The 21,762-nt window shown below is 45.7% G+C and overlaps 2 protein-coding genes across 11 annotated transcripts in view; one reads left to right on the forward strand and one right to left on the reverse strand.

Annotated features, from left to right (window-relative positions):
• The window catches only part of Dtnbp1 (dystrobrevin binding protein 1), a 130,127-nt gene extending 110,837 nt beyond the window's left edge, over positions 1-19,290 (forward strand). For 3 of the 4 annotated variants that reach the window (XM_052729578.1, XM_052729579.1, XM_052729581.1), the window contains 3 exons: positions 8,051-8,206; positions 17,931-18,074; positions 18,918-19,290. In XM_052729578.1, the coding sequence (XP_052585538.1) occupies positions 8,051-8,206; positions 17,931-18,074; positions 18,918-19,156 (539 nt within the window). In that variant the 3' untranslated portion in view covers positions 19,157-19,290. The remainder of the gene's footprint in view (positions 1-8,050; positions 8,207-17,930; positions 18,075-18,917) is intronic. The other variant, XM_052729580.1, reaches the window with a different exon arrangement.
• A 510-nt stretch (positions 19,291-19,800) lies between these two features.
• Positions 19,801-21,762, reverse strand: part of Jarid2 (jumonji and AT-rich interaction domain containing 2) — a 187,252-nt gene continuing 185,290 nt past the window's right edge. For all 7 annotated transcript variants that reach the window (XM_052729573.1, XM_052729572.1, XM_052729574.1 and 4 more), the window contains one exon: positions 19,801-21,699. In XM_052729573.1, the coding sequence (XP_052585533.1) occupies positions 21,547-21,699 (153 nt within the window). In that variant the 3' untranslated portion in view covers positions 19,801-21,546. The remainder of the gene's footprint in view (positions 21,700-21,762) is intronic.

Raw genomic sequence — 21,762 nt, forward strand, 5'->3', positions numbered from 1 at the left:
AATGATTCAGAATGCTCTGAGAATGTTTCAATACTTAATCATTGTGATCGTCTAGACATAGTGATGAAGCTCCAAAACACTGACTGCAAGAATATCCCACATTTCTAGATGACCTTAGGTTTTATAGTGTTGCAACAGAGATATTTTAAATTGTTAACCAAGTTATAAAAGATGTAACAAATGTACTTCTTACCCCCACCCGAGATAGGGTTTCTCTGTGTAGCTTTGGAGCCTATTCTGGAACTCACTCTGTAGACCAGGCGGGGAACTCACAAAGATCCACCTGCATCTGCCTCCCAAGTGCTGGGATTAAAGGCGTGCTCCACCACCGCCCGGCTGCCGCCGCCGCCGCCGCCGCCGCCGCCGCCGCCGCCGCCGCCGCCGCCGCCGCCGCCGCCGCCGCCGCCGCCGCCGCCGCCGCCGCCGCCGCCGCCGCCGCCGCCGCCGCCGCCACCACCACCACCACCACCACCACCCGGCCAAATGTGCTTCCTAAGTGTACTGAACTAACTAAATTTATGAATGATGTCGTATAGAAATAAGTGAATTGAGAATTCTTAAAAGAATTATTTAACTTCATAACACACACACACACACACACACACACACACACACAATGTTAGTTGACTTGGTGATATGTATTTCTTGTGGCTTTACCCTTTCCAAGTAGGGTAAAGCTCTGTAAGAAGTTATTTAACTTTCTGTTTGAGAATGTGTTAACTTGGGCTGGGGTATAACTTGTTGATGGAACTTACCTGGCATGAGTTAGTGCCCAGGATCCTTCCCAGCACCATAAAAGATAAATGAATAAAATAAAAGCATTAACTTTAGCATTCTAGATGGCTCTCCAGATAACCATTTAAAATTTTAAACACAGGTGCTGTGGGATGTTCTGTATGTCAAATGTGTTGCTGATTAGTCAATAATTAAAACACTGATTGGCCATTGGCTAGGCAGGAAGTGTAGGCGGGACAAGGAGGAGAATAAAGCTGGGAAGTGGAAGGCTGAGTCAGAGAGACACTGCCAGCCGCCACGATGAGAAACAGCATGTGAAGATGCCGGTAAGCCACGAGCCATGTGGCAAGGTATAGATTAATGGAAATGGATTAATTTAAGCTGTAAGAACAGTTAGCAAGAAGCCTGCCATAGCCATACAGTTTGAAACCAATACAAGTCTCTGTGTTTACTTGGTCGGGTCTGACGGCTGTGGGACTGGCAGGTGAGAGAGATTTGCCCTGACTGTGGGCCAGGCAGGAAAACTCTAGCTACACACAGGGTTTCTCTGTGTAGCTTTGCGCCTTTCCTGGAAAGTCACTCTGTAGCCCAGATTGGCCTCGAACTCACAGAGATCTGCCTGGCTCTGCCTCCGAGTGCTGGGATTAAAGGCGTGTGCCACCACCGCCCAGGCAGAAGTTGATATTTTTAAAATGAATGTAATGTAATCCTGTTCAAGGAACATCCTTTTTAGGTCTCTCATAGGGTAATTTGTGTTCATGCCTTGTGTCAGGGGCAGGGAAGTAGGAAAGACTTTAGGAGTGAGCTAGCGAACTAGTGAGCGAGCGCCTTGTTGTGGGAGCTGTTGAAGGAAGGAAATGCAGCTGTCCTTAGATAATAAAACAACAGAAGAGACTGTTGAAACTAGAATAAAGTCTCGTGTGTCCTCTAGTCTAAAAAGTCTTCAGTTTCTGAACAGAGTTTTAGTACAGTTAAATATGCTTAATAAGCCCAGATGTGACAGGAAGTAACTCAGAGCAGCGTTACATCCAGGAACCTTTGTAAAGTACCTTCAGAACAACAGCTGCTGAAAACACTGCCTGTAAGGCTGGAACTTGGTATAGACAGAAGTGCTGTGGGAAAGGAGGAGGAGGGTACCTGAACCCCAGTGAGCACCAGTAATGGTGCACAGAGATGCCCAGAAATATAAGGAACATGTTTTTCAGTACATGCAGCAGTGTAGACGAGCCCAAGACAGCAGGCTGAGTAAAAGAAGCCATGTAAGATTGTGTTGATGTGGCTTTTATGTGACAGTAGAGTTAGAGGTTTGAGACTAGATCAGCGCTGGGGGAAGATTATAGAAGAGCAACACGAGGAGTCTTGTGATGTGCAGTGAGTATCTGGACAGAGGCCATGCAGGCTGTGAGCTGGTAACACCTTCACAGAGCTGCTGATGCGCACACCCATACACCGAGTACATGCACAGTGGGGATCTGAACAAGCTCTGCTCTGTGTGTTCTGCTGTCAGGCTCTTGGCTTTGATATCATACCGTAATTATGTGAAACCTAAGCATTGGGAGAGACCCAAGGTCTACGTATTTCTATCTGTGGCATTAGACACTTAATCCAGTCTATGAGCATGCTCAGCATTGACTTTGCCAGAGTCCACATCACTCAAGATGTGCATTTTTTTTGCCAGTATGCTATGAATCTGAAATTATTTCAGAATGAAAAACTTTAAAAGCTGAATGTTGCAATTTTATGCAGTTCAACTGACTAGAAAGAGGGGAAGTCAGTACATCCCAAAGAGCTAAAACAATCTGGACTTTACCCTGTTCTTTGGGCTTCTCCAGCTGCTTAGAGGTCAGACCTAGGGGCTCCTCGTGCTGGGCAGACATTCTTCCATGGAGCTGCATCACCGTTTCTTATTATTTGTACTGTTTGTTGTTCAAAAAATGTTCGCTATATAAAATACTGTTACTACATTTCGAAACTCTATGTAAGTGCAAAGCATGAAGATGTGAGCAGCTCTCACCTTTAATGGTCCTGTGGTCTGACAGCTGTTTGGTTGATGAGTTTTTAATCCAAAAGACAGTGTTGGAAGTATTGTGTGTAAAAAGTAACAGGTTTCACAGTTCTCCGTGATTCAGTTACATGTATTTAATAGTTTTATGAAATTTGTATTTCCTGACACAGTATGAAGACATTAAATTGTAGGTAAATTACGGAGTTTTAAAAAGTAATTCTTAGTCTTAATTATCTTAAATGAAAAATCACTAAAATTTTTTCAACTCGTATTTAGTTCAGCATTTATTACTTTTCTTTTTACAGTCTAGATTCTGGTGTTCCCATCTTCTCCCCGCAGCAGCTTTGGGGTTGTCTGTTATTAGCATTCTCAGTGTCCTTTGTCACAGTCGGTTAAAGGTGTTGAGTGGCAGAATGGGGTGCGGCTGCTCCGGAAACGAGCATGCCGCCTTAGTTTTTGTAAATTTCACATACATCTGTTCCTCCTGTGCCCTAAATATGAATTGATAATGGCATCTGAAATGGTAATGGACTCCTTCTGTGTTCTGAGTAACTGTCCATTTGAAATGGATAATGGTGCTAAAGTGTTGGAAGCTAAGACCTGAGTGTGGCTTGGGAACAGAGTTAGGCAACCGCTTCAGACTTATGGTGGGAAAGCCGTTGTATCTTTTTCTGAGGTTTTTGTTTTGTTTTGTTTTTTTCTTTTTGATTTGGGGGCCATTTTTTGAAATCCAGTTTGGTGTGGCCAACCTCCCCTAGGTAGGCCACATGTGCCTCAGGTAGCTATGAATGCAACCTAACACACAACTTACTTAGAACTTTGTAAGCTTTGGGAGGAATAATCTGATAGCATGGTTGTCAGGGTTGAATTTTATAGGTGACAACATGTCACGATGTCTAAAGGTTGGACACAGTTGTAGGTTTAAGTCTTAGTGTTTCCTTTGCTTCCCCAGAAGAGCAGGTAACTTCAAAGCGAGCCAGGGTCACTTTTCCTCCGGGAAGTTCTGTGAGCCAGACTTTGCTCTGTTGGTCAGACCGAGACGCTCTTTAACTGGTTTTCCCTCCAGGTTCCCTGTCCTCATCTCGACACTCTAATCTGTGTTGCTTCTTGACACAGCTCAGTGGATGATGTCGGGGTCCGTACAGGGCAAGGACAGGGCTTCCCAAGTACAGCAGAGGCCGACTCTTGCTCCCTGGCACCTCAGCAATTGTGATTTCTGAGTTATTTATCTATTTAGGGTTTTTCGAGACAGGGTTTCTCTGTGTAGCTTTGTGCCTTTCCTAGATCTCACTCTGTAGACCAGGCTGGCCTCAAACTCACAAAGATCCACCTGGCTCTGCCTCCCGAGTGCTGGGATTAAAGGCGTGCGCTACCACCGCCCGGCTGATTTCTTCTTTTAAAAGTCATTTTAAGTTTCATAACCCAAACTGTCCTCACCTTACCCCTGGAGGGGTTGAGACATGATTGGATATCCTCCAAACATAAGAATGAAGAGGAAAACCCATAGGGCCAGTAATTGAGACACATTAGGTCATCGTAGTAGTCAAGAAAGTGGTACCTTCACTCCTCTGTAGACAGTCTTGACTCAGCTAAAATGCAGTCTTCTTAAATTAAGTCCCTTTTGCTAATTTCTAAACTGATCTTTGACTGAATGGCTTGTTTGGAATTGCTTCTTTTAAACCAGTTTACCCGTGCCTCTGAAGTGTTTGGAGCATGCTAATGTGTTAGAGTGGAAGTACACTAATGCACTCGGCAGGCGGCAGGCATCTAACAGATACACTGTGGACTGTGGAAGTACACAACAAGACTAGGTGTCCTCTTCCTGCAGGCTTTTCCTGAGCACACAGCTCTCTGCAGTTGTAATTGAGGGCACTGGAAGGTGACGAACTCCGAAGCCTTGAGTAGGAAGGAGAGAATGATTTTAGTGTGCTATACTTGATTCTGGTTCTTGGTAATATCTGTCTATCTGTGTCTGGGGTGGGGGAACAGGAGGGGAGAGGGAAGGGCAGAAGGGAGGGAGGGGAGGGAGGAAAGAAGGAAAGAATGTCTCATGTAGCCTGGGAATTCCTATCCCTCCACCTCCACCTTCCGCGTGCTGGCGTTACAGGCTTGCCTACCATGCCTGACCACCTTTCCTCTCTGAGACTCTGTTGTTGACATCCTGTAACTATTAGCTCTCGGTTATTGGCCAGTGGGGCATTGCTGGTGGTTAATCCGCCACTCTTGAACCCAGACAGAAACCTTCAGAATGAGTGCTTTCACCTCGCTTGTGTAGAGCATAAAGTGGCAGCGTGGAGAGGCTAAACAAGTTATAGCTGGCAACAGATTTCTGCCTGGGGTCTGGAAATGGCAAGGATTTCACCACAGAGGGAGTGTGCAGGGCAGTGGATGAGCCAGTGTTGAAGGAGGAGGTAGTGGCAGCCAGGGTCAGCAAGGACTCGGAGTGTTCAGAGTGCACCCTGGAGTTGTCTGCCAGGGCATGGGCGTCCTGGTGTGGACACACTGTCTTCACTGTCGTGCGCTGCTGCCTCACATGTGTAGAACCTCCAGGGCTGTGCTTCCCTGTGGCTTCCCCAGGACTCAGAGGGCACTCCGACAGGAAAGCCAGAGGTGTGCAAGCATGGGCTATAGGCAGACAGCAGCTGCACAAACCACTCCGCACAGTTGCTGTGATAGCACAGTCACCCAGAGGAGTGTGACAGAAACCCACCAGCGTCTGCTAATGGGCTAGGACCCAGCTTGGGAAGGTAACCCCTGCATCTGTAATGAGCCGTTTTCTGTGAACAAGGCATGGCAGGAAGGTGACTAGAAACAGGAAGAACACATAAGCAAGTAGTACTGAGTACAAGGGCACACACAGCATCCAGCTGTGTGCAGCTGGGGAAGGTTACTTTCCTGTCGTCATAGCTAACATTAGTTTGTACTCCTGGCATGTGTGTAGATTAGAGTACAAGAAAACCCAGAGTATTCTAAGTACGAGACATTATATATTTGGTGTGCGATCAAAAATAAACTCCATTACAGAGTTTTAAGGTCTGTCATTCTTAGAGGATGGTGCTGGGAATTGGAGCAGTCCTGGGGACAGAGGCAGGTCTCAGAGCCATTGTGCTGTGTACTATTAGTTCTGTTTAAAGTCGTAATTGGGGCTGGAGAGATGGCTCAGCAGTTAAGAGCACTAGCTTCTCTTCCAAAGGTTCTGAGTTCAATTCTCGGCAACCACGTGATGGCTCACAACCATCTGTAATAGGATCTGCTGCCCTCTTCTGGCCTGCAGGCATACGTGCAGGCAGAGCACTTGTACCTAAAAAATATGCACTCGTACCTAAAAATACATATATAAATAAATACAATTTAAAGTCGTAATTGAAGGGGTAGACAGGGGCACTAGTGGCTGGCGCTGGATACTGCCGTGGCGGAAGAATCATGAGCCATGGTTACCTTTTAGAGCTTTATTAGGAGAAGGGGAGAGAGACAGAGACAGAGACAGAGACAGAGACAGAGAGACTGCGTGGAGGGGAAGTACAGAGAGAGAGCATATGGGAGTGCACGTCCACTTTTAGGCTGGGACGCAGTCAACAGCTGATGATGTAATAAGGACAGAATCCTTCCAGACGGAACAAGACCTTGTTCATGTCTTCAGTTCGTGCAGCAGTGTTTTCCTCTAGCTCAGCTAAGCAGTGCCCGACACAGCCAGTGGTCTCAGACAGCTGTCCTTAGGAAAAACTTGGGCTGTGGTCTCTGGCTCCCCCCACAGCGAGATTTAGGCAGGAGCTGGCGTTCTTGGTGGCTTGTCTGCTGTGGGCCATCAACCACTTACTGTCCTTGCGTGGACACTGCTCACCTTCACACTGAAGGTGTTTCATGGTATTGCAGAGACGTGTCAACATAGGGTAACCGTTCTGTATTCATTTTCAGATAGGACACTGACTTACTAGCCAGGTCACATGGGTGACAAATAGCAAAGCCAAACGGGGTGCTTTCCTTAGCACCATGATGGCTACGTGGTTCTTAAAGAATATTTATTATCGTAATTATGTATACGATGTCTCTGTACGTCTGAGCACCAGTGCCCACAGAGCCCAAAGGCACCAGATCCCCTGCAGCTGGAGTTACAGAAAGCTAGGAGGTGCCCTTTGTGGGTGCTGGGAATTAAACTCTGGCCTTCTGGAAGAGGAGGAGTATGTTCTCTTAACTGCTGAGCCATTTCTCAAGTCTGGCTACATGGCCAATTTTCCCACTGTGTAAAATACATTGAAAAATGTTACCAGTTTTTAATGGCACTATCATCCGTCTCTAAACCCTTTTCCCCCTCCCAAGACAGAGTCTCACTGAGCCTCAGCTTTAGCTAGGCTGGCTAGCGTTGCGTCCCAGGAGCTGCCTTTCTCCACCCTTGGCAGCGCAGGAGCCTCAGGAGTGCACCACCATGCCCAGCTTAGATGTGGGTGTTGGGGATCCAACCTCAGGCCTCATGCCTGTGTAAGCACCTTACCCACTGAACTGCCTCTCCCACCCTGAAAATGTGACTTTCTAAAATTTGAAACTCGGTGCCCATTCAATAGCCCGCCCCATCAATCTTCCTTCTACCCTGTCTGGAACGCTAGCACTCCAGCTGCTTTGTTTTAGTGTGGTCACACAGTCGTTTGTCTGCTTGGGTGGGACTTGCTTATTCACTAATGTGATGTTCTCACGGTTCATCATGATGGAGCACATGTCCAAATTTCCTTCTTTTTCAGGCTGAATGATGCTCCATATTTGTTTTCTTATTGTGTTTGTTGAGGGTTTCCTATGTTCCAGGCACTGAGCTGTTTGAGAAGATATTAAAAAGAATGAAATATGGATATAGTCCTCCAGGAACTCAAGTCTTTACCTGTGTTTTCAAAAAAGATTGAGCACAGGCTGGAGAGGTGACTTGTGTTTAAGAACACTTGCTGTTCCTACAGAGAGTGGGATTTCAGTTCCCAACACCCACCTCGGGTGACTTCAAACTCCTATATGTCTCACTCCTGGGGATGCACACACACACAAATAATTACTAGGGAAGAAAAAGACAGACCATTTAGTAGAAACACCGGGATGGAACCAAAGCTTCTTGTGACGTTAGTGGAGGTCACCTGAGGAGTTAGTGCTGTCGAAGAGCAGGCAGTGTTGAGGAGGTCCTGCAGCAGAGAGGGCACAAGGGTCAAGGACTCGGTGGCAGAAAGCAGTACAACAGAGGAGGCTGGTGGGCTGCCTTCTGTGGCCGAGTCTGCCGCCTCCCCTCCGCTCATCCCTTCTGGAGCTCTCTCTCACACCACCACTCTGCTTCCTCAGCTGAACTGGATGCAGAGCATACACAGAAGGCCCTGGAGATGGAGCACACCCAGCAACTGAAGTTGAAGGAGCGGCAGAAGTTCTTTGAGGAAGCCTTCCAGCAGGACATGGAACAGTACCTGTCCACAGGTTACCTGCAGATCGCAGACAGGCGAGGTAAGCTGGGCCAGTTCCAGGCTGCCTGTGGAGTGGGGTCTGGGGTGTAATCCTCAGTGGTTAGACCCCAGAACCAAAGCGAAGGTCACGGGCATGCCTGAGGTGCCATTGTTTTGCTTCTTCCTTTAGTTCTAGGTTCTAGTTGAAAAATTAAAAAATAACTTGTTACAAAATTATGCTCATTCAGAATTTGAAAAATATTTTATTATTTTATGGTGTTCAGGGTCTACCCAGGGCTCATACATGCTAAGCAAATGCTTGAGTGAGCCAAAAAAAAAAAAAAAAAAGGAAATTACCTATGATTATAGTGTGGTCCTTTCCAGTCTGCTCAGTCTATTTATGTCACTGGTATCCGACTCAACATCTTTGTAGCTGACTTCTAAGTATCAGTATAGGACTTTCTCCCCAGTATTAACTTTTTGAGGGGCTGGAGATGGAGTCCATGGTAGAGTGAGTGCTCTCATGCCTGAGGCTCCTCAGGTTAACCATGGAGGTTGACAAAAAAAAAAAAAAAAAAAAAAAAAAAAAAAAAAAAGGTATTTTAAAAGGTGATTGTCTTTGTCAGAATATACCATTACAGAAGTCATCCTTCAGTATGTGGTTCCAGAGCCCTGTCTGTGAAGATGCACAAATCCCTTTTATAAAAAGGTGCACTGCATGTAACCTATGGAGTCCCCCAAGCACTGTGAAGCATCCTCAGGTTACTAGATTGTCTGTGGAGTAAGTGCCATTTCATAGCTAGCCTGTACTGTTTAGAGAACAATGTTTAATACAGATAGAGCTGTCACAGTCCTAACTCCCTTCTCCATCCGCAGGTATGGAGTGCGTGGGACGGAGGGCACCTGGACTCTGAAAGCTTCCCTAGTTGAGTTGGTGTTGTGAGGAATAGTGTCCAGATTCATAAATAAACACCTTGGGGGGAGTGGAGACACTGGTAGGTGCTGTGCAGTCGGCCCGTGTAACAGATAGGCAAGTTGAGGCTTCCCTGTTCTAGGCATGCCATCACCTCCTGGAACCCTCTCTCTCCTCAATCTCTCTGTTCTTCTCACTTGCCCAGTCAGGCTCCTCCTCACTTAGCTGTCACAGCCTCTTCATTCCTTGTCATCCAGTTGGATGTCCACATGCAGAAAGGCTGTCCCAATGAGGCTGCTGGCCCAGGATGCGCTCGGGGTCACAGAGTTAGCTTTCTTAAACTCAGGTAGATAGCATTGGATTGAGGTTTACCGTTTTCTCAAGAGTCTGCTTTTTGCCCATTGAACCTGCTGATCTCCAAAGGCAAGGAGTTTTTCCTCAGAACACGGTTGGGTAACTCAGTGCTGGTACTGCCGTACAGTGGCCTGCTGCAGCTCCTGTGGGACAGAGTAGAAGCTTTGTGCCAGGGATTTGCCATAATGGAGAGCAGCGCTTCTCAGCCTTCCTACTGCTGCGGAAGGTCCTTTAATACAGTTCTTCATGCTGTGGGGACCCCAACCAGACAATTATTTCATGGGCTGCAAAGATGGCTCAGCAGTTAAGAGCACTGACTGCTTTTCCAGAGGTCCTGAGTTCAATTCCCGGCAACCATCTATAATGAGATCTGGTGCCCTCTTCCGGCCTGCAGGCATAGATGCAGGCAGAACACTATATACATAATAAATAAGTAAATCTTTAAAAAAATAAAATTATTTCATTGCTACTTCATAGCTGTAATTGTGCTACTGTTATGAATCATAATATAAATATCTGATATGCAACCCCCCCCAAAGGAGTCAAGACCTGTAGGTTGAGAACTGAACATCGAGGGACTTAAGACATTCCTCACAGCTGTTATACTATACAGCCTGGTTCATGTCAGGAGATGGTTTTCTTCTTGGTCTGTGGACAGCCCATTGTGTTCTTTCATATGGCCAGGGTCGGGGAGCTAGCACTCTGTCGTCTTCATTTGTTTTTAATTTAATTACTTTATTTTTGGTGTTGGAAGCGTACTAGGCAAATACTCAGAGCTACATCTCTAGTCCTTACTTAGTGTATCTTATAAGGTCACTAATCTTGTCTTGGGTCCCAGTCCTTATAACCTCCTCTAGCCTTAATTACCTGAAAATCCCATCTCAAAGTACTCATAATGAAGGTTGGCATTTCAACAAATTAATTTGGGGGCTGATTTCAACCTTTTACTCTATACAGATATACCCACCCTAGCCAAGGTGCCCAGTATGCTGGAGGAGAGGGACTGTGACAACATTGTAAGAACTCTTTTTGCTGAGAAATTGAACTCCACCCTGTTCAGTTTGGCCCAGCATATCCTTAGTGTGCTGATATGAGGCCAGAGGGGACAAAGAGGAAATGAAAATGTCCCTAAGATGCTTCTGTATTCTCAGGGAGACATGGACACGGCCTCATGGGATGATGAGCAGAGGCTGGTAGGTCCCGAGGCCCTAGGGACCAGCTAGAACCAGGTATTGCTACAGTCTGAGGCTTGTGGAGCCTAGTGCATGGCAAGGAGAAGGCACACCCCACGACAGAATTCAGTGGGTTAATTAGTGTGGGCTTGAGAGTCTCAAGAATAATTTTCTTCAAGTTTCCAGAACATCTTTGGATATGTTTCATAGTTGAGAAAAAAGACAAAGCAAAACCAGTCAGATGTTGCTAATCTGTGTATCTTTGAAGCAAGCACTTCAGAAGAAAATGGCCTTAGCTGGATTGGAAGGGCCCTCTGAACAGTGACCTGGCGCCTTGGCTGTTGAGAGCAGCTGCAAACTTCCTACCCAGACATGCACCCTACTTTAGGAAGGTTCTTCACCTCAAGGGTGGAGCTAAGTGAAGCTTAAGTTAGAACATCAGTCAACATATAAAAATGTCTTTAGTGAATGTGGCATTTTATACTCATTCCATGAGATCAGAAATAGCAGTCTGAACTTTCTTCATTTCAGAAGTTTTAGTTAAATCCGTGGAACTTTATGTCCAGAAATGTGTCTGGAAATAGTGCAAGCCCAGCTTTGACCTCAAGAGCCAGAGTGAAGTTGAAAGCCTGTGGTGCAGTGGGCCACTACAGACTCACTACTCACTGTGTGTTAGGACCTGATGGGCCTTGAGTGCAGATGTGTGTGATACACAAATGTGTGTTTTTACAGAGACAGAGGACCTAGCTCAGTGGTAAATGCCTAGCATGTATGAGGCCCTAGTTTCAAACTCCAGCACCATAAAAAGAGAAAACAATAAAACATACTTTCTGGAAGTAAGGTATTACCTCATATAGCTTGCTTTGGAAGGGCCTGTGAGTAATCAGTATAATCTGCTCAATTCAAACTCTATTTCTGTACTTAAATTTATTTACATTGAACACATATAATCAACTTATTATAGATGAGTACTTGTTCCCACTTCATTATTAAAAACAGTGCTGGCATGGAGATTGCATTAGTTATTTTTCTCTTCACAGTGACAGAAATAGATAGAAAGGTGGACTTCAATTGATAATTGAAGAGGCCGTTCTGGAGGGGAAGGGGTGTGCCGGCGGCAGCTTGGTGATGTGGGGGCTGAGTGGGAGAAGACCTGGCCTGCTTTCTGTGTGGGCCTGTCAGAGCATACGTGGCCTGCCTTCTGTGTGGGCCTATCAGAGCAGTCCTGGCCTGCATTCTGTGTGGGCCTATCAGAAGCTGGTTTTGTCTTGCTTTCTCTTCTCTGCCTTTCAGTCATCTGAAGACCCCAGTACACAAGACAGAACTACCCACTGTAGTGGTTTGAATAAAAATGGCCCCTCTAGGCCTAAAAGGAATGGCACTATTAGGAGGTGTGGCCTTGATGGGGTAGGTGTGTCTTTGTTGGAGGAGGTGTGTTACTAGGCGGCAGTCTTTGAGGTCTTAGAAGCTCAAGCCTGGCCAGTGTGGCACTTCACTTCCTGCTGCCTGAGGATCCAGATGGAGAACACTCAGCTACCACTCTGGTACCATGTCTACCTGTGCACCACCATACTTCCCACCGTGACTGTCCAACTGTTTTATTGCTGTGAAGGGCACAAGGCATTCTTTGCTAAAATATCACAATAACAGCCTTTAGGCCACATACTAACATTCTTCTGTTCTGAAACCTCTTGAGCCAGTCCCCCACAGTTCAAATCATCCTCATCAACACGGTCTTCCATGTTCCTACCAGGATGGCCCATTAAGTAGCAATCAAAACATTCCACTGCTTTTCTAACCCATAACCCAAAGTCCCAAACCGGTCAGGCCTATCACAGCAATACTCCAGTCGTTGGTAACAACTTCTGTCTTAGGGTTTCTATTGCTGTGAAGAGACACCATGACCACGGCAACTCTTAAGAAAAACATTTAATTGGGCTAGCTTCCAGTTCAGAGGTTTAGTCCATTATCATCATGGCAGGAAGCATGGAGGCAGACATGGTGCTGGAGGAGGAGCTGAGACTTCTATATCTGGATCCAAAGTTGGTGGCAGGAGACTGTGTGCCACACTGAGCATATCTTGAGCATTTGAGACTTCAAAGCCCACCCCTACAGTGACATACTTCCTCCAACAAGGCCACACCTGCTAATAGTGCCACTCACTATGACGATAATCAACTAAACCTCTAAACTGTAAGCCAGCCCCAATTAAATGTTTTCCTTTATTGGAGTAGTTGTGGTCATGGAATCTCTTCATAGCAATAGAACCCTAACTCAGTTAAACTTCTCTGGAAACACCCTTAGAGACGTGGGGCAAAGGTGTCTTCATAAATCCAGTTTAACTGACCATTAAGATTAGTCTTCACAGACATCCTCACACGTCTCTATGTACATTTTTTAAGAGTAAAGAGCTGGGTTTCTGACTGTGAAGGTGTAGGGTGAAACCACAGGGTTGCATTATGAGCAAATTCCCATGGGCACTATAACTCGAGGTGCAGCTGAGGGACCTTACTTTGAAAATTGCCTCTTTTCAGGGAGTAATTACTTCATGAGACATGCTTTCCTTTAGGTTTACTAGAGTTTGTCAATTACTTATCAGAATAGCTGTACCAGCTGACAAGCTCCCCAGCTGTGTGTGTTCTGGTTATGATTTGTCAACATTTTATAGAGCCACATCCCCCTCTACCCCTAATCAATACGAAGTGACATTAATTTCTTTAAATGCTCATTTATTTATTAAAAATTTTTATTGCAGTATATTTTGAGCATACTCTTTCCCCTCCCAGATCCACCCACTTCTCTACCACATTTCACTCCCTGGCCACACAGGCATATGATTATATCATAATGCAAAATTCATGTAGTCCAACTTCAAAAGTTCCCATAGTCTTTCAGTCTGAATGCAAAGTCTCTTTTGAGACTCATGGCAATCTGTAAACTCTAAGTCCCTATAAAATCAAAGTGTAGATTACATGTTTCAACATACAGTAGCACAGAATATACATTACCATTCCAGAAGGGAGCATAATCAGGAAATACTAGATAAAAACAAGACAGAAAATCAGCAGGGCAAGCTCCAAAATCTGTATCCCCATGTCTAATGTCAAAGTGCTACTCAGAACTCTAGCTTTGTTGACTGCAACATACTTCTATGGGCTGGTCCCCATACCCTTTTAGCAGCTCTCCTTGGCAGGTATCCCATGACTGCTATCTCCAACATTTGGGGTCTCCAAGCAATCCAGGCTTCACTGTAGCAACTTCATTACAGTGGCCTCACTGGGCCTCCATGCAGGGATTCCTCTGACATAAGCCTGGCCTCAGTGGCTTTTCTTTACCATGGAGGAAGATTCCACAACCCCTTTCCTTTATCCTTATTGATTCTAAAGCCTGAACCACACAGCTGAAGCTGCCAAGTTCTTTTGATTTGCTGAGGCCTCCTTGACTTGAATTTGCATATGCTCTCAGTTATTGATGGTTTCCTGTGCTGCTTAAGCTTTGCTTAAATTCCTTTTCACAAGTTGGAAGCTTAGCTTGGTGGAGTCTTGTCTTGAGGTCCATTCCCTTTACTCCAATTAGCATCCAGCTTCTCTAAACTTTTTATCTCCTTGAGCACTGGACTTTACTCCAACATTACATTTCCTGGTGCTCCTTTACTCTGCAGATTGTGCATTTTGTATTTCCTTTTGCCCTTTTTATTGTTCAGCTGTTTTCCTAATCCAAAGTCTACATTCCACTAACAAGGAGCATGGTCAGACCTGTCACAGCAATATACCATTCCATGGTATCCACTTCTTAGTTACTGTTGCCATGACCATGGCAACTCCTATAAAAGCAAGCCTTTAATTTCTTTGGGGGCTGGCTTCAGTTCCCAAGGGTTAACTCATTGTCATCATGGTGGGAAGCATGGCTGTACACAGTAGGTGCTGAAGCAGTAACTGAGAACTATATCCTAATCTATAGGCAGAGAGACAGATTAGACTTTTGAAACCTCAGAGCCCACCCCCAGTGCGCTCTTCCAAGGCTACACCTCCTCCAACAATGCCATATTTCCTAATCCTTCCACGCAGCTCACCATCTCAGGACCAAGCATGCAAATATATGAGCCAATGGAGTCTAATCTCATTCAAACCATACCACCACCCAACTTCATGTTTCTCTCCCCACCCTTTCCCCCACGCTCTGATTAAAAAAAATAAGAGCTAAACAAAACAAATAAGACAATAAAATTCAAAAACAAGAACTGCGTGCGCGCGCACGCACACACACACACACACACACACACACACACCTGGAGTATGGTTCATGTACCCAGTAACACTTGAGAAAACTGATTTTCCATTTCCCAAAAGATGTCAGTTATAAATAGCTTCTTAGCTTCTTGGTTATTAGTGGGACTTTATGTCCACTTTCACTTCTCTGTGCTTGTCTGGTTTGAACTTGTGCAGATCTTACACATTCTGTCACAGTCTGTGAGTTCCTATGTGTACTAGTCCATGTGTGAATGGAAGGCATTGTTTCCTTGAAGTCAACCACCACCTCTGGCTCTTACACTCTTTCAGCCTCTTCCACATAGATCCCGAAGTCTTGACGGGGAGAATTTGATGACATCCCTTCTAGGACTGAGTGCTTCAGAGTCTCTCACTTTATGTACATTGTACGGTCGTCAGTTGTATTTGTGTTAACACCCATCTACTGCAAGAAGCAGCTTCTCTGATAAGAGCTGGAGTGAGGCACTGATCTCTGGATATAGCAATATGTCATTGGGAGTTGTTTTATTGCTATGTCCCTTTAGCATAATAATGGTAACAGTTTCCCCTTAGGTAGGCCCATGATCTATCTAGTTTTAGGTGTGGGCCCACTTGAGCAGGGTCAGATATGAAACGGACCTTGTATCCAATCAAAAACTGGGTGGTTACTCCATTACATGTGTGCCTCCATTGCACCTGTAGATCTTGCGGCAGGTCACTGGGTTTGTAGTTGGGGGATATTGATAATTATTTTTCCTCCTCCTGTAGTGTGCTGTCTTAGATGCTTTTCTATTACTGTGATAAAATGCCATGACCAAGGCACCGTACAGAAGTTTATTTGGGCCTTACAGTTTCAGAGGGTTAGAATCTATGACTATAATGACAGAGAGCATGGGAGCATGCAGGCAGGCATGGTTATGGAGCATCTTGATCCACAAGCTTGAGGCAGACACACACATACACACACACACACACACACACACACACACACACACACACAAGTAAATGGTGTGAGAATCTGAAACCCTCCAATGATACACAACCTCCAGCAAGGCCATACTCCCTAATTCTTTCCAGACAGTTTTACCAACTGGGGAGCAAATATTCAAATATATAAGCTATATGGGGGCTATTCTTTTCTTTTTTGAGATAAGGTTTCTCTGTATAGTTTGGTGCCTGCCCTGGATCTCACTCTGTAGACCAGGCTGGCCTCAAACTCACAGAGATCCGCCTGGCTCTGCCTCCCGAGTGCTGGGTTTAAAGGCGGGTGCCACCACTGCCCGGCATTGGGGACTATTCTTATTCAAACCACCACACATACAAAGTACCTTCTAGCACCATGAATGCTAGTCAGTAGGGTTGAAGATTCTAGTTGGGCACCAGCTGATTTCTCAATGTTCAGTGACATTAGTGGTCTCTTCAGCAATAGGGCCTTACAGTCATCAGGCTGTGGAAGGTAAGTATCAGCCTTGGCAGCAATAAGTTGTTTATTTCTCTTATCTTGTCTTCCTTTCATTGAGTCTGGATGTTGACTTTCACGGTTGTCTGATACACAGTAGTTCTCAAGGTGACTGGCTTTGGCAACCTTGTATTTGTGTTTTAAACCTATAACTACAGATTAGGACACTGCACTGTCATTTTCTAACAGTTACATTTCATTAAGTAGTAGTTTCACTGCAAGGGACATTTGGCGATGCCTGGATACAAATTGTTGTTGGCAAGATTCTGCTTTAAAGTGGGGTAAAGGTGTTCCACAGGATTTCATGGGCAGTGGCTAAGGGCACTTTAACTCCTACCTCACACAGGAGAGCCGTCAGTCTTCCGGTGTCAACAGAGGCAAAGCCACCTGGTGTAAGCTAGACTCCACCTCACTCCGCTTACCATGTTTGGTTTTGCTTAAAGTTCTTCAATAAACTCAGTCTGAAGTGTGATTGGAATTGCAGTACATTTGTAAGACTCACAACTGACCACTTTTTGGAATTCGGCCTCTGAGCACATTACTGTCCTTGTTTATTCTGGGTAGATGAGCGTACTACACTGTGGGACCTTTGGCTACTCTGTTCTAGTGTTGTGTTTATGGTTTCCATGGAAAGCGTGCCAAAACATCTTTAGTTTTTTTTAACACAATAGCATGCCACACTGTTCATAGTCTTTGCTTTTGCACAGGCCACTCATTTGTAGCTAAGCATGACGGTACATGCCTGGACTTCCAGCACTTGGAGCAGGAGAATTGGACTTTTTTTTTTTTTTTTTTAGGTTTTTCGAGACAGGGTTTCTCTGTGTAGCTTTGCGCCTTTCCTGGAACTCACTCTGTAGCCCAGGCTGGCCTTGAACTCGCAGAGATCCGCCTGACTCTGCCTCCCGAGTGCTGGGATTAAAGGTGTGAGCCACCACCGCCCGGCAAATTGGACTTTCTTTAGGCATCTTTTCTTCTGAGACAAGGCCTCACTATGTAGCCCTGGGTAGCCTGGAACTCACTGGAACCAGACTGACCTCCAACTAAGAGATCTGCCTGGCCATCTAGTTATTTTCTACTTACCTGGCTCTCATCCTTACCTTGTGCAAAAGTTTCAGTTTCAGTCATGAACTTGTAGTTATCTGGTCCATCTTAGAAGCGTCTCTGGATACAGATTTCCTTAAGCTCCCTGTTGTTAGGTTTTCATTTGTGCTGCCGCTCACTTTGTAGGGGACTCCTTGTCTGTGAAGCCCAAGGTTCGTAATACATCTATCCCGAGCCACCTCACTCCTAGGATTTCTTCCTTGCTGGTGGTGGGAGGTGACCTAGCACCAGTTCTGAGAGGCGTCCTGCTTCAGGCACTCAGGTCTGGTGGCCCTGTCTCCGACCGCTGGTGAGCTATGAAAATGTCAACTTCCTATTGGCCCATTGAAAGAGTTCCTACCTACCCCTGCATGCTACAGGAGCACCCTGTTTCAAATACCACCTGCAAACAAGGGGCTAGGTAATGAAAGATGACTTAGGACAGATTTAATGTCACTTGATGATTGCAGGAGCTAGGACAAAATAGTGTAATTAGCCTAATAATGAAACTCAACATTTACATGAAAAGGAAAAAAAGGTGTAATTTCTTTTATTCTCAGAGCCCATGGGCAGCATGTCATCAATGGAGGTAAATGTGGACATGCTGGAACAGATGGACCTGATGGACATCTCTGACCAGGAGGCTCTGGATGTCTTCTTGAACTCCAGCGGAGAGGAGAACATTGTGCTGTCCCCTGGTTTAGGTAAGAGTCACCACCAGAGAGCAATGTCAAATCTCTTAAACTCATCATCTTTCATGGACCCATTTTTCCACATGTAGATAAGGCAAATGAAATGCAGACTGTTCACTGTGCTAAGTTTAAATATCCAGCTCCACTGCCTCCAGTGAGGGGTGGGGGTGGGGGGCCTCAGGTGGCAGATGACACTGGATTGGGAGCGCGGTACCTCTGCCCTTCCTAAGCAGGAGTGTGTGGAATACCACTTATGACACTCTTGTTTCATGCTCACCAAGACCTTCAGGACTGTGGGCTTGCACCCTTAAACCTGAGCAGCTTTTCTGACTAGCCAGTGTTTGTTTCTTTCATGTACAGGAGAGGAGCAACCCTCAGGCCTCAGGTATAGGCCCCACAGTACTGAGGGTCCGGATTCCTCTGACTTCACGGAACCTCCTCAGCCCTCTGGAATGATTTAGTCACAGTCGTTAAGTTCTAGTAAAACTGGAGAACCGCTGGAGGCTCTAATTCTGAATTCATCTCAGCACCAGTGTGCAGGGATTGACGGAGCTGTAGCATTCATTGTCTAGGTCGCGCATGGCCTTTAGCACGTGCCCTTACCCTTTTAGCACAGTGCTAAGGGTCTGATGGGGTTTTCAAGAGTTCTTGGGCTTTTCTAGTATCACAGGTGCTTAACTGAGTGAGCACAGACCAGAGGGTCAGCCAGCTTGCTCACCTGTGGCTCCTGCAGGGAGAACCCCCCGGAAGTGGTAATGGGAAGAAGGCAGCCCTGTAGTGTAGCCTCAGACAGTTGTCCTCAGTAGCAGTTCCCAACTGCAATACCTCAGAGGCCTTTTCTACTTTCTTCAACAGAGCTTGAATCCAACCCCTGTCAGAATGAAATGACTCTTCAGATTCCAAATCCCTCAGAATCAGCACTCCAGCCACCTGCCTCACCCTCTGTGGGCACTGATCTGGACACCGTTGATGCCCCCCTCATCCAGTCTGATGAGGAGGAGGTACAGGTGGACACTGCCTTGGTCACATTACACACTGACAGAAAATCCACCCCAGGTGTCAGTGATGACAGTGACTCAACTCAGGACACTTAAGTGACTTTGCCAGCTGTGTGCAGAATCCTCCTGCAAAGCCGGGTTCTTTAGAGGTTTTTGGTTTTACACATTGCTAATGGTATGTGAGAACCATTAGAGAAGAACACTCAATAAAGCTATAGACTAAACATTAAGCTGTGGGTGAGTATGTGGGGTTGTACAAAACAGCTCCTGCCTGGACAGGTGCTCACAGCTGATATGACCAAGCATTCCTAAAGGAACCCAGGTATGGAGGGCCACTGAGGAGGGAGGGCCTTGGAGGGGACAGGACCTGGCCCTGGCCATGTGGTGGGCTTCATGCCCTGGTGTAACAACGGAAAAAACTCTGCTAACATGTCAGGTCAAGCTGGGATCTGAAAAACTTCTTTTGTACCCCATCAGCTGAATCATCTTCAGGTCAAAGCCTGCTGTCACTACAAGAGAACACCTGGACCTCAGCAGAAATAAACTTGAGCCCCACAGGAAAGGTCCCCAGGGCAGTAGCTCCTGTCCCCACCAGAGCCACAGTGAGTAGCTAAGCAGTCACACGAAAATGCCTCAGTAGCTCCACTCCCTGGCCAGAAGGAAGACCTGCAGCCTCGGCCCCACTGACCAGAGAAGAAAGCCCATCCCTTCCCTCACTTTCCACAAGACAGACAGAAATGTCCAAAAAACTCGTTTTTATTATTAAACCTTGTAGTACAAACCTGAAAAGTAAACAAAACTGGCAATAAACCAACCACACGAGGTCCTCCCTTGAGGAGGGAGGGTGCAGAGCAGCGCTAATAAATTAAATGTCAGACTGTAAGCCATAGGCGAGTTTACTGTCAGAGAGGGAAAGTACACAGCAAGGCCATAGAAACTGGACAAGCACATGGGAAAACACTCGACTGTCATGTAACCGTTAAATATGCCAACAGTTGAGTCTTCTGCAACAGCGACCACCAACGTGGATCCTGGGACGTTCCTGGCACTCACCACTGGCAAGCTCAGTGCAGTCTGGGTAGCTTCGGACTGATCCAATTATGAAACAAAGAACAGCTTGTGAAAACAGGTTCCCTTTTTTATTCCACACATACTGTACACACAACCGGAGAAGGGCAACAGCTACTCCATGACCATGTTTTGTTGTTGTTGAGTGATGTAAGCAGCACTTAGAAATGTTACAAGAAAAACCCTGTAAGCATCCAATCCAGCCGATGAAGAAACTGAAATGTAAGGCTTTTCTTCATCTTTTCTCACCCCTCCCCTCCCCCCACCAAGAAAAGGCTCAAGTATTTAAAACAATTTACAGGAGTATGTACAAAGGATTCTTTTTTTTTTTTTTTCTTTTTTGTTAAAACATGAAGAGAAAAAATAGACAAGATGAGCACAGATGTAGTTTCACATTCGGAAAGAACTGCGGACTTAGTGGCTCCAGGTGTGGTTTCCACGCAGGTTAATGCTGATGTGTGAGTGGACAAGCAGAGGTGGAATGTCAGGAGATCGCACTGACGACGACGACGCCGACAACAGGAAGCACTGACAGTCAACTACTGGTTTCCTTTTCCTCAAGGATGCTATCTGAAGGGTTCGCTGACTTCTTTTTTGTGGTTTTTATTTATTTATTTATTTATTTATTTTGATAAAGTAGCCAACAGCACCAAAAAATAACAGAATGGATTTCCTAATGAAATCAGGCACAGGTCTCCCTCAGTGACCCTCCAAGGCAGGCAGTCTTTGTCTTCGTCCTCTCTCTTCCTCCAACGGATGCATAGTGATGTGCTGGTATGAGAACAGTCACTCAAACCTCACATTTGCCTTCAGCTGCCATAACCGCCCAGCTACACAAACGAGGCGCTCCGGTTCCAAAAGTTACAAACTCCCCTTGCACAAGACAGAAGAAAAGACAGCCGAAGTAAAGCCATTCAAGTTTCTTTGTGTGTGTGTGTGTGTGTGTGTGTGTGTGTGTGTGTGTGTGTGTGTGTGTGTCTTCTATCCCTTTCCCGATCTATAAAAATCTGCTCATGTGACTGATGGTTTTCAAATTTGCTCTCCAAACTTCACCCTCTTCAAAAATGGGTTAAAAAGCCTTTATTCTCCAACAGTTACCAAACCAAACAAAAACGAACAAAACAAAAAACAACAACAAAAAAAGGCTTTTGTCAGCCATGGGGGCAATACAAATTAATACAGCCCCTCAAAGGTTTTGAACAGTGAGTGTACGGCAGCTTCCAAACCTGACTGCAATATCTAGATATCTACGTACAAAAACGTCAACAGTTTAATGCTAAAACAAAATCAGTTCTCTAAAACCAGAAGAAATTCTTCGTTAGAGCTAGTGCAAAGACAGCTTGTATCCTACAGCAAGTACTCCAAACTAGAATATAGTAATTACAAAAAATATATAAGTGACCATGGGTTCGGCATCTTCAGGAGGATGGCAGCCGAGATGGCGGCACGTCCACGGTCGCTCTCTTGCGGGGGCCTCTTTTTGGTGTGGGTTTGTTGAGACAGTTCTCAATGCCGCCGTGTTTGCCAGACACTTTGCCACATATCTGGTTGACCAAACTGATGATCTGCTCCTGCCAGGACGACAGACAGACAGCATGAAATTAGTGGAGCAGAGGGTCCCAGGCAACAAGCAT

Source organism: Peromyscus californicus, unplaced genomic scaffold (genome assembly GCF_007827085.1).
Source record: "Peromyscus californicus insignis strain IS unplaced genomic scaffold, ASM782708v3 Scaffold_8__1_contigs__length_139910024, whole genome shotgun sequence".
In the NCBI taxonomy this organism is placed as follows: domain Eukaryota; kingdom Metazoa; phylum Chordata; class Mammalia; order Rodentia; family Cricetidae; genus Peromyscus; species Peromyscus californicus.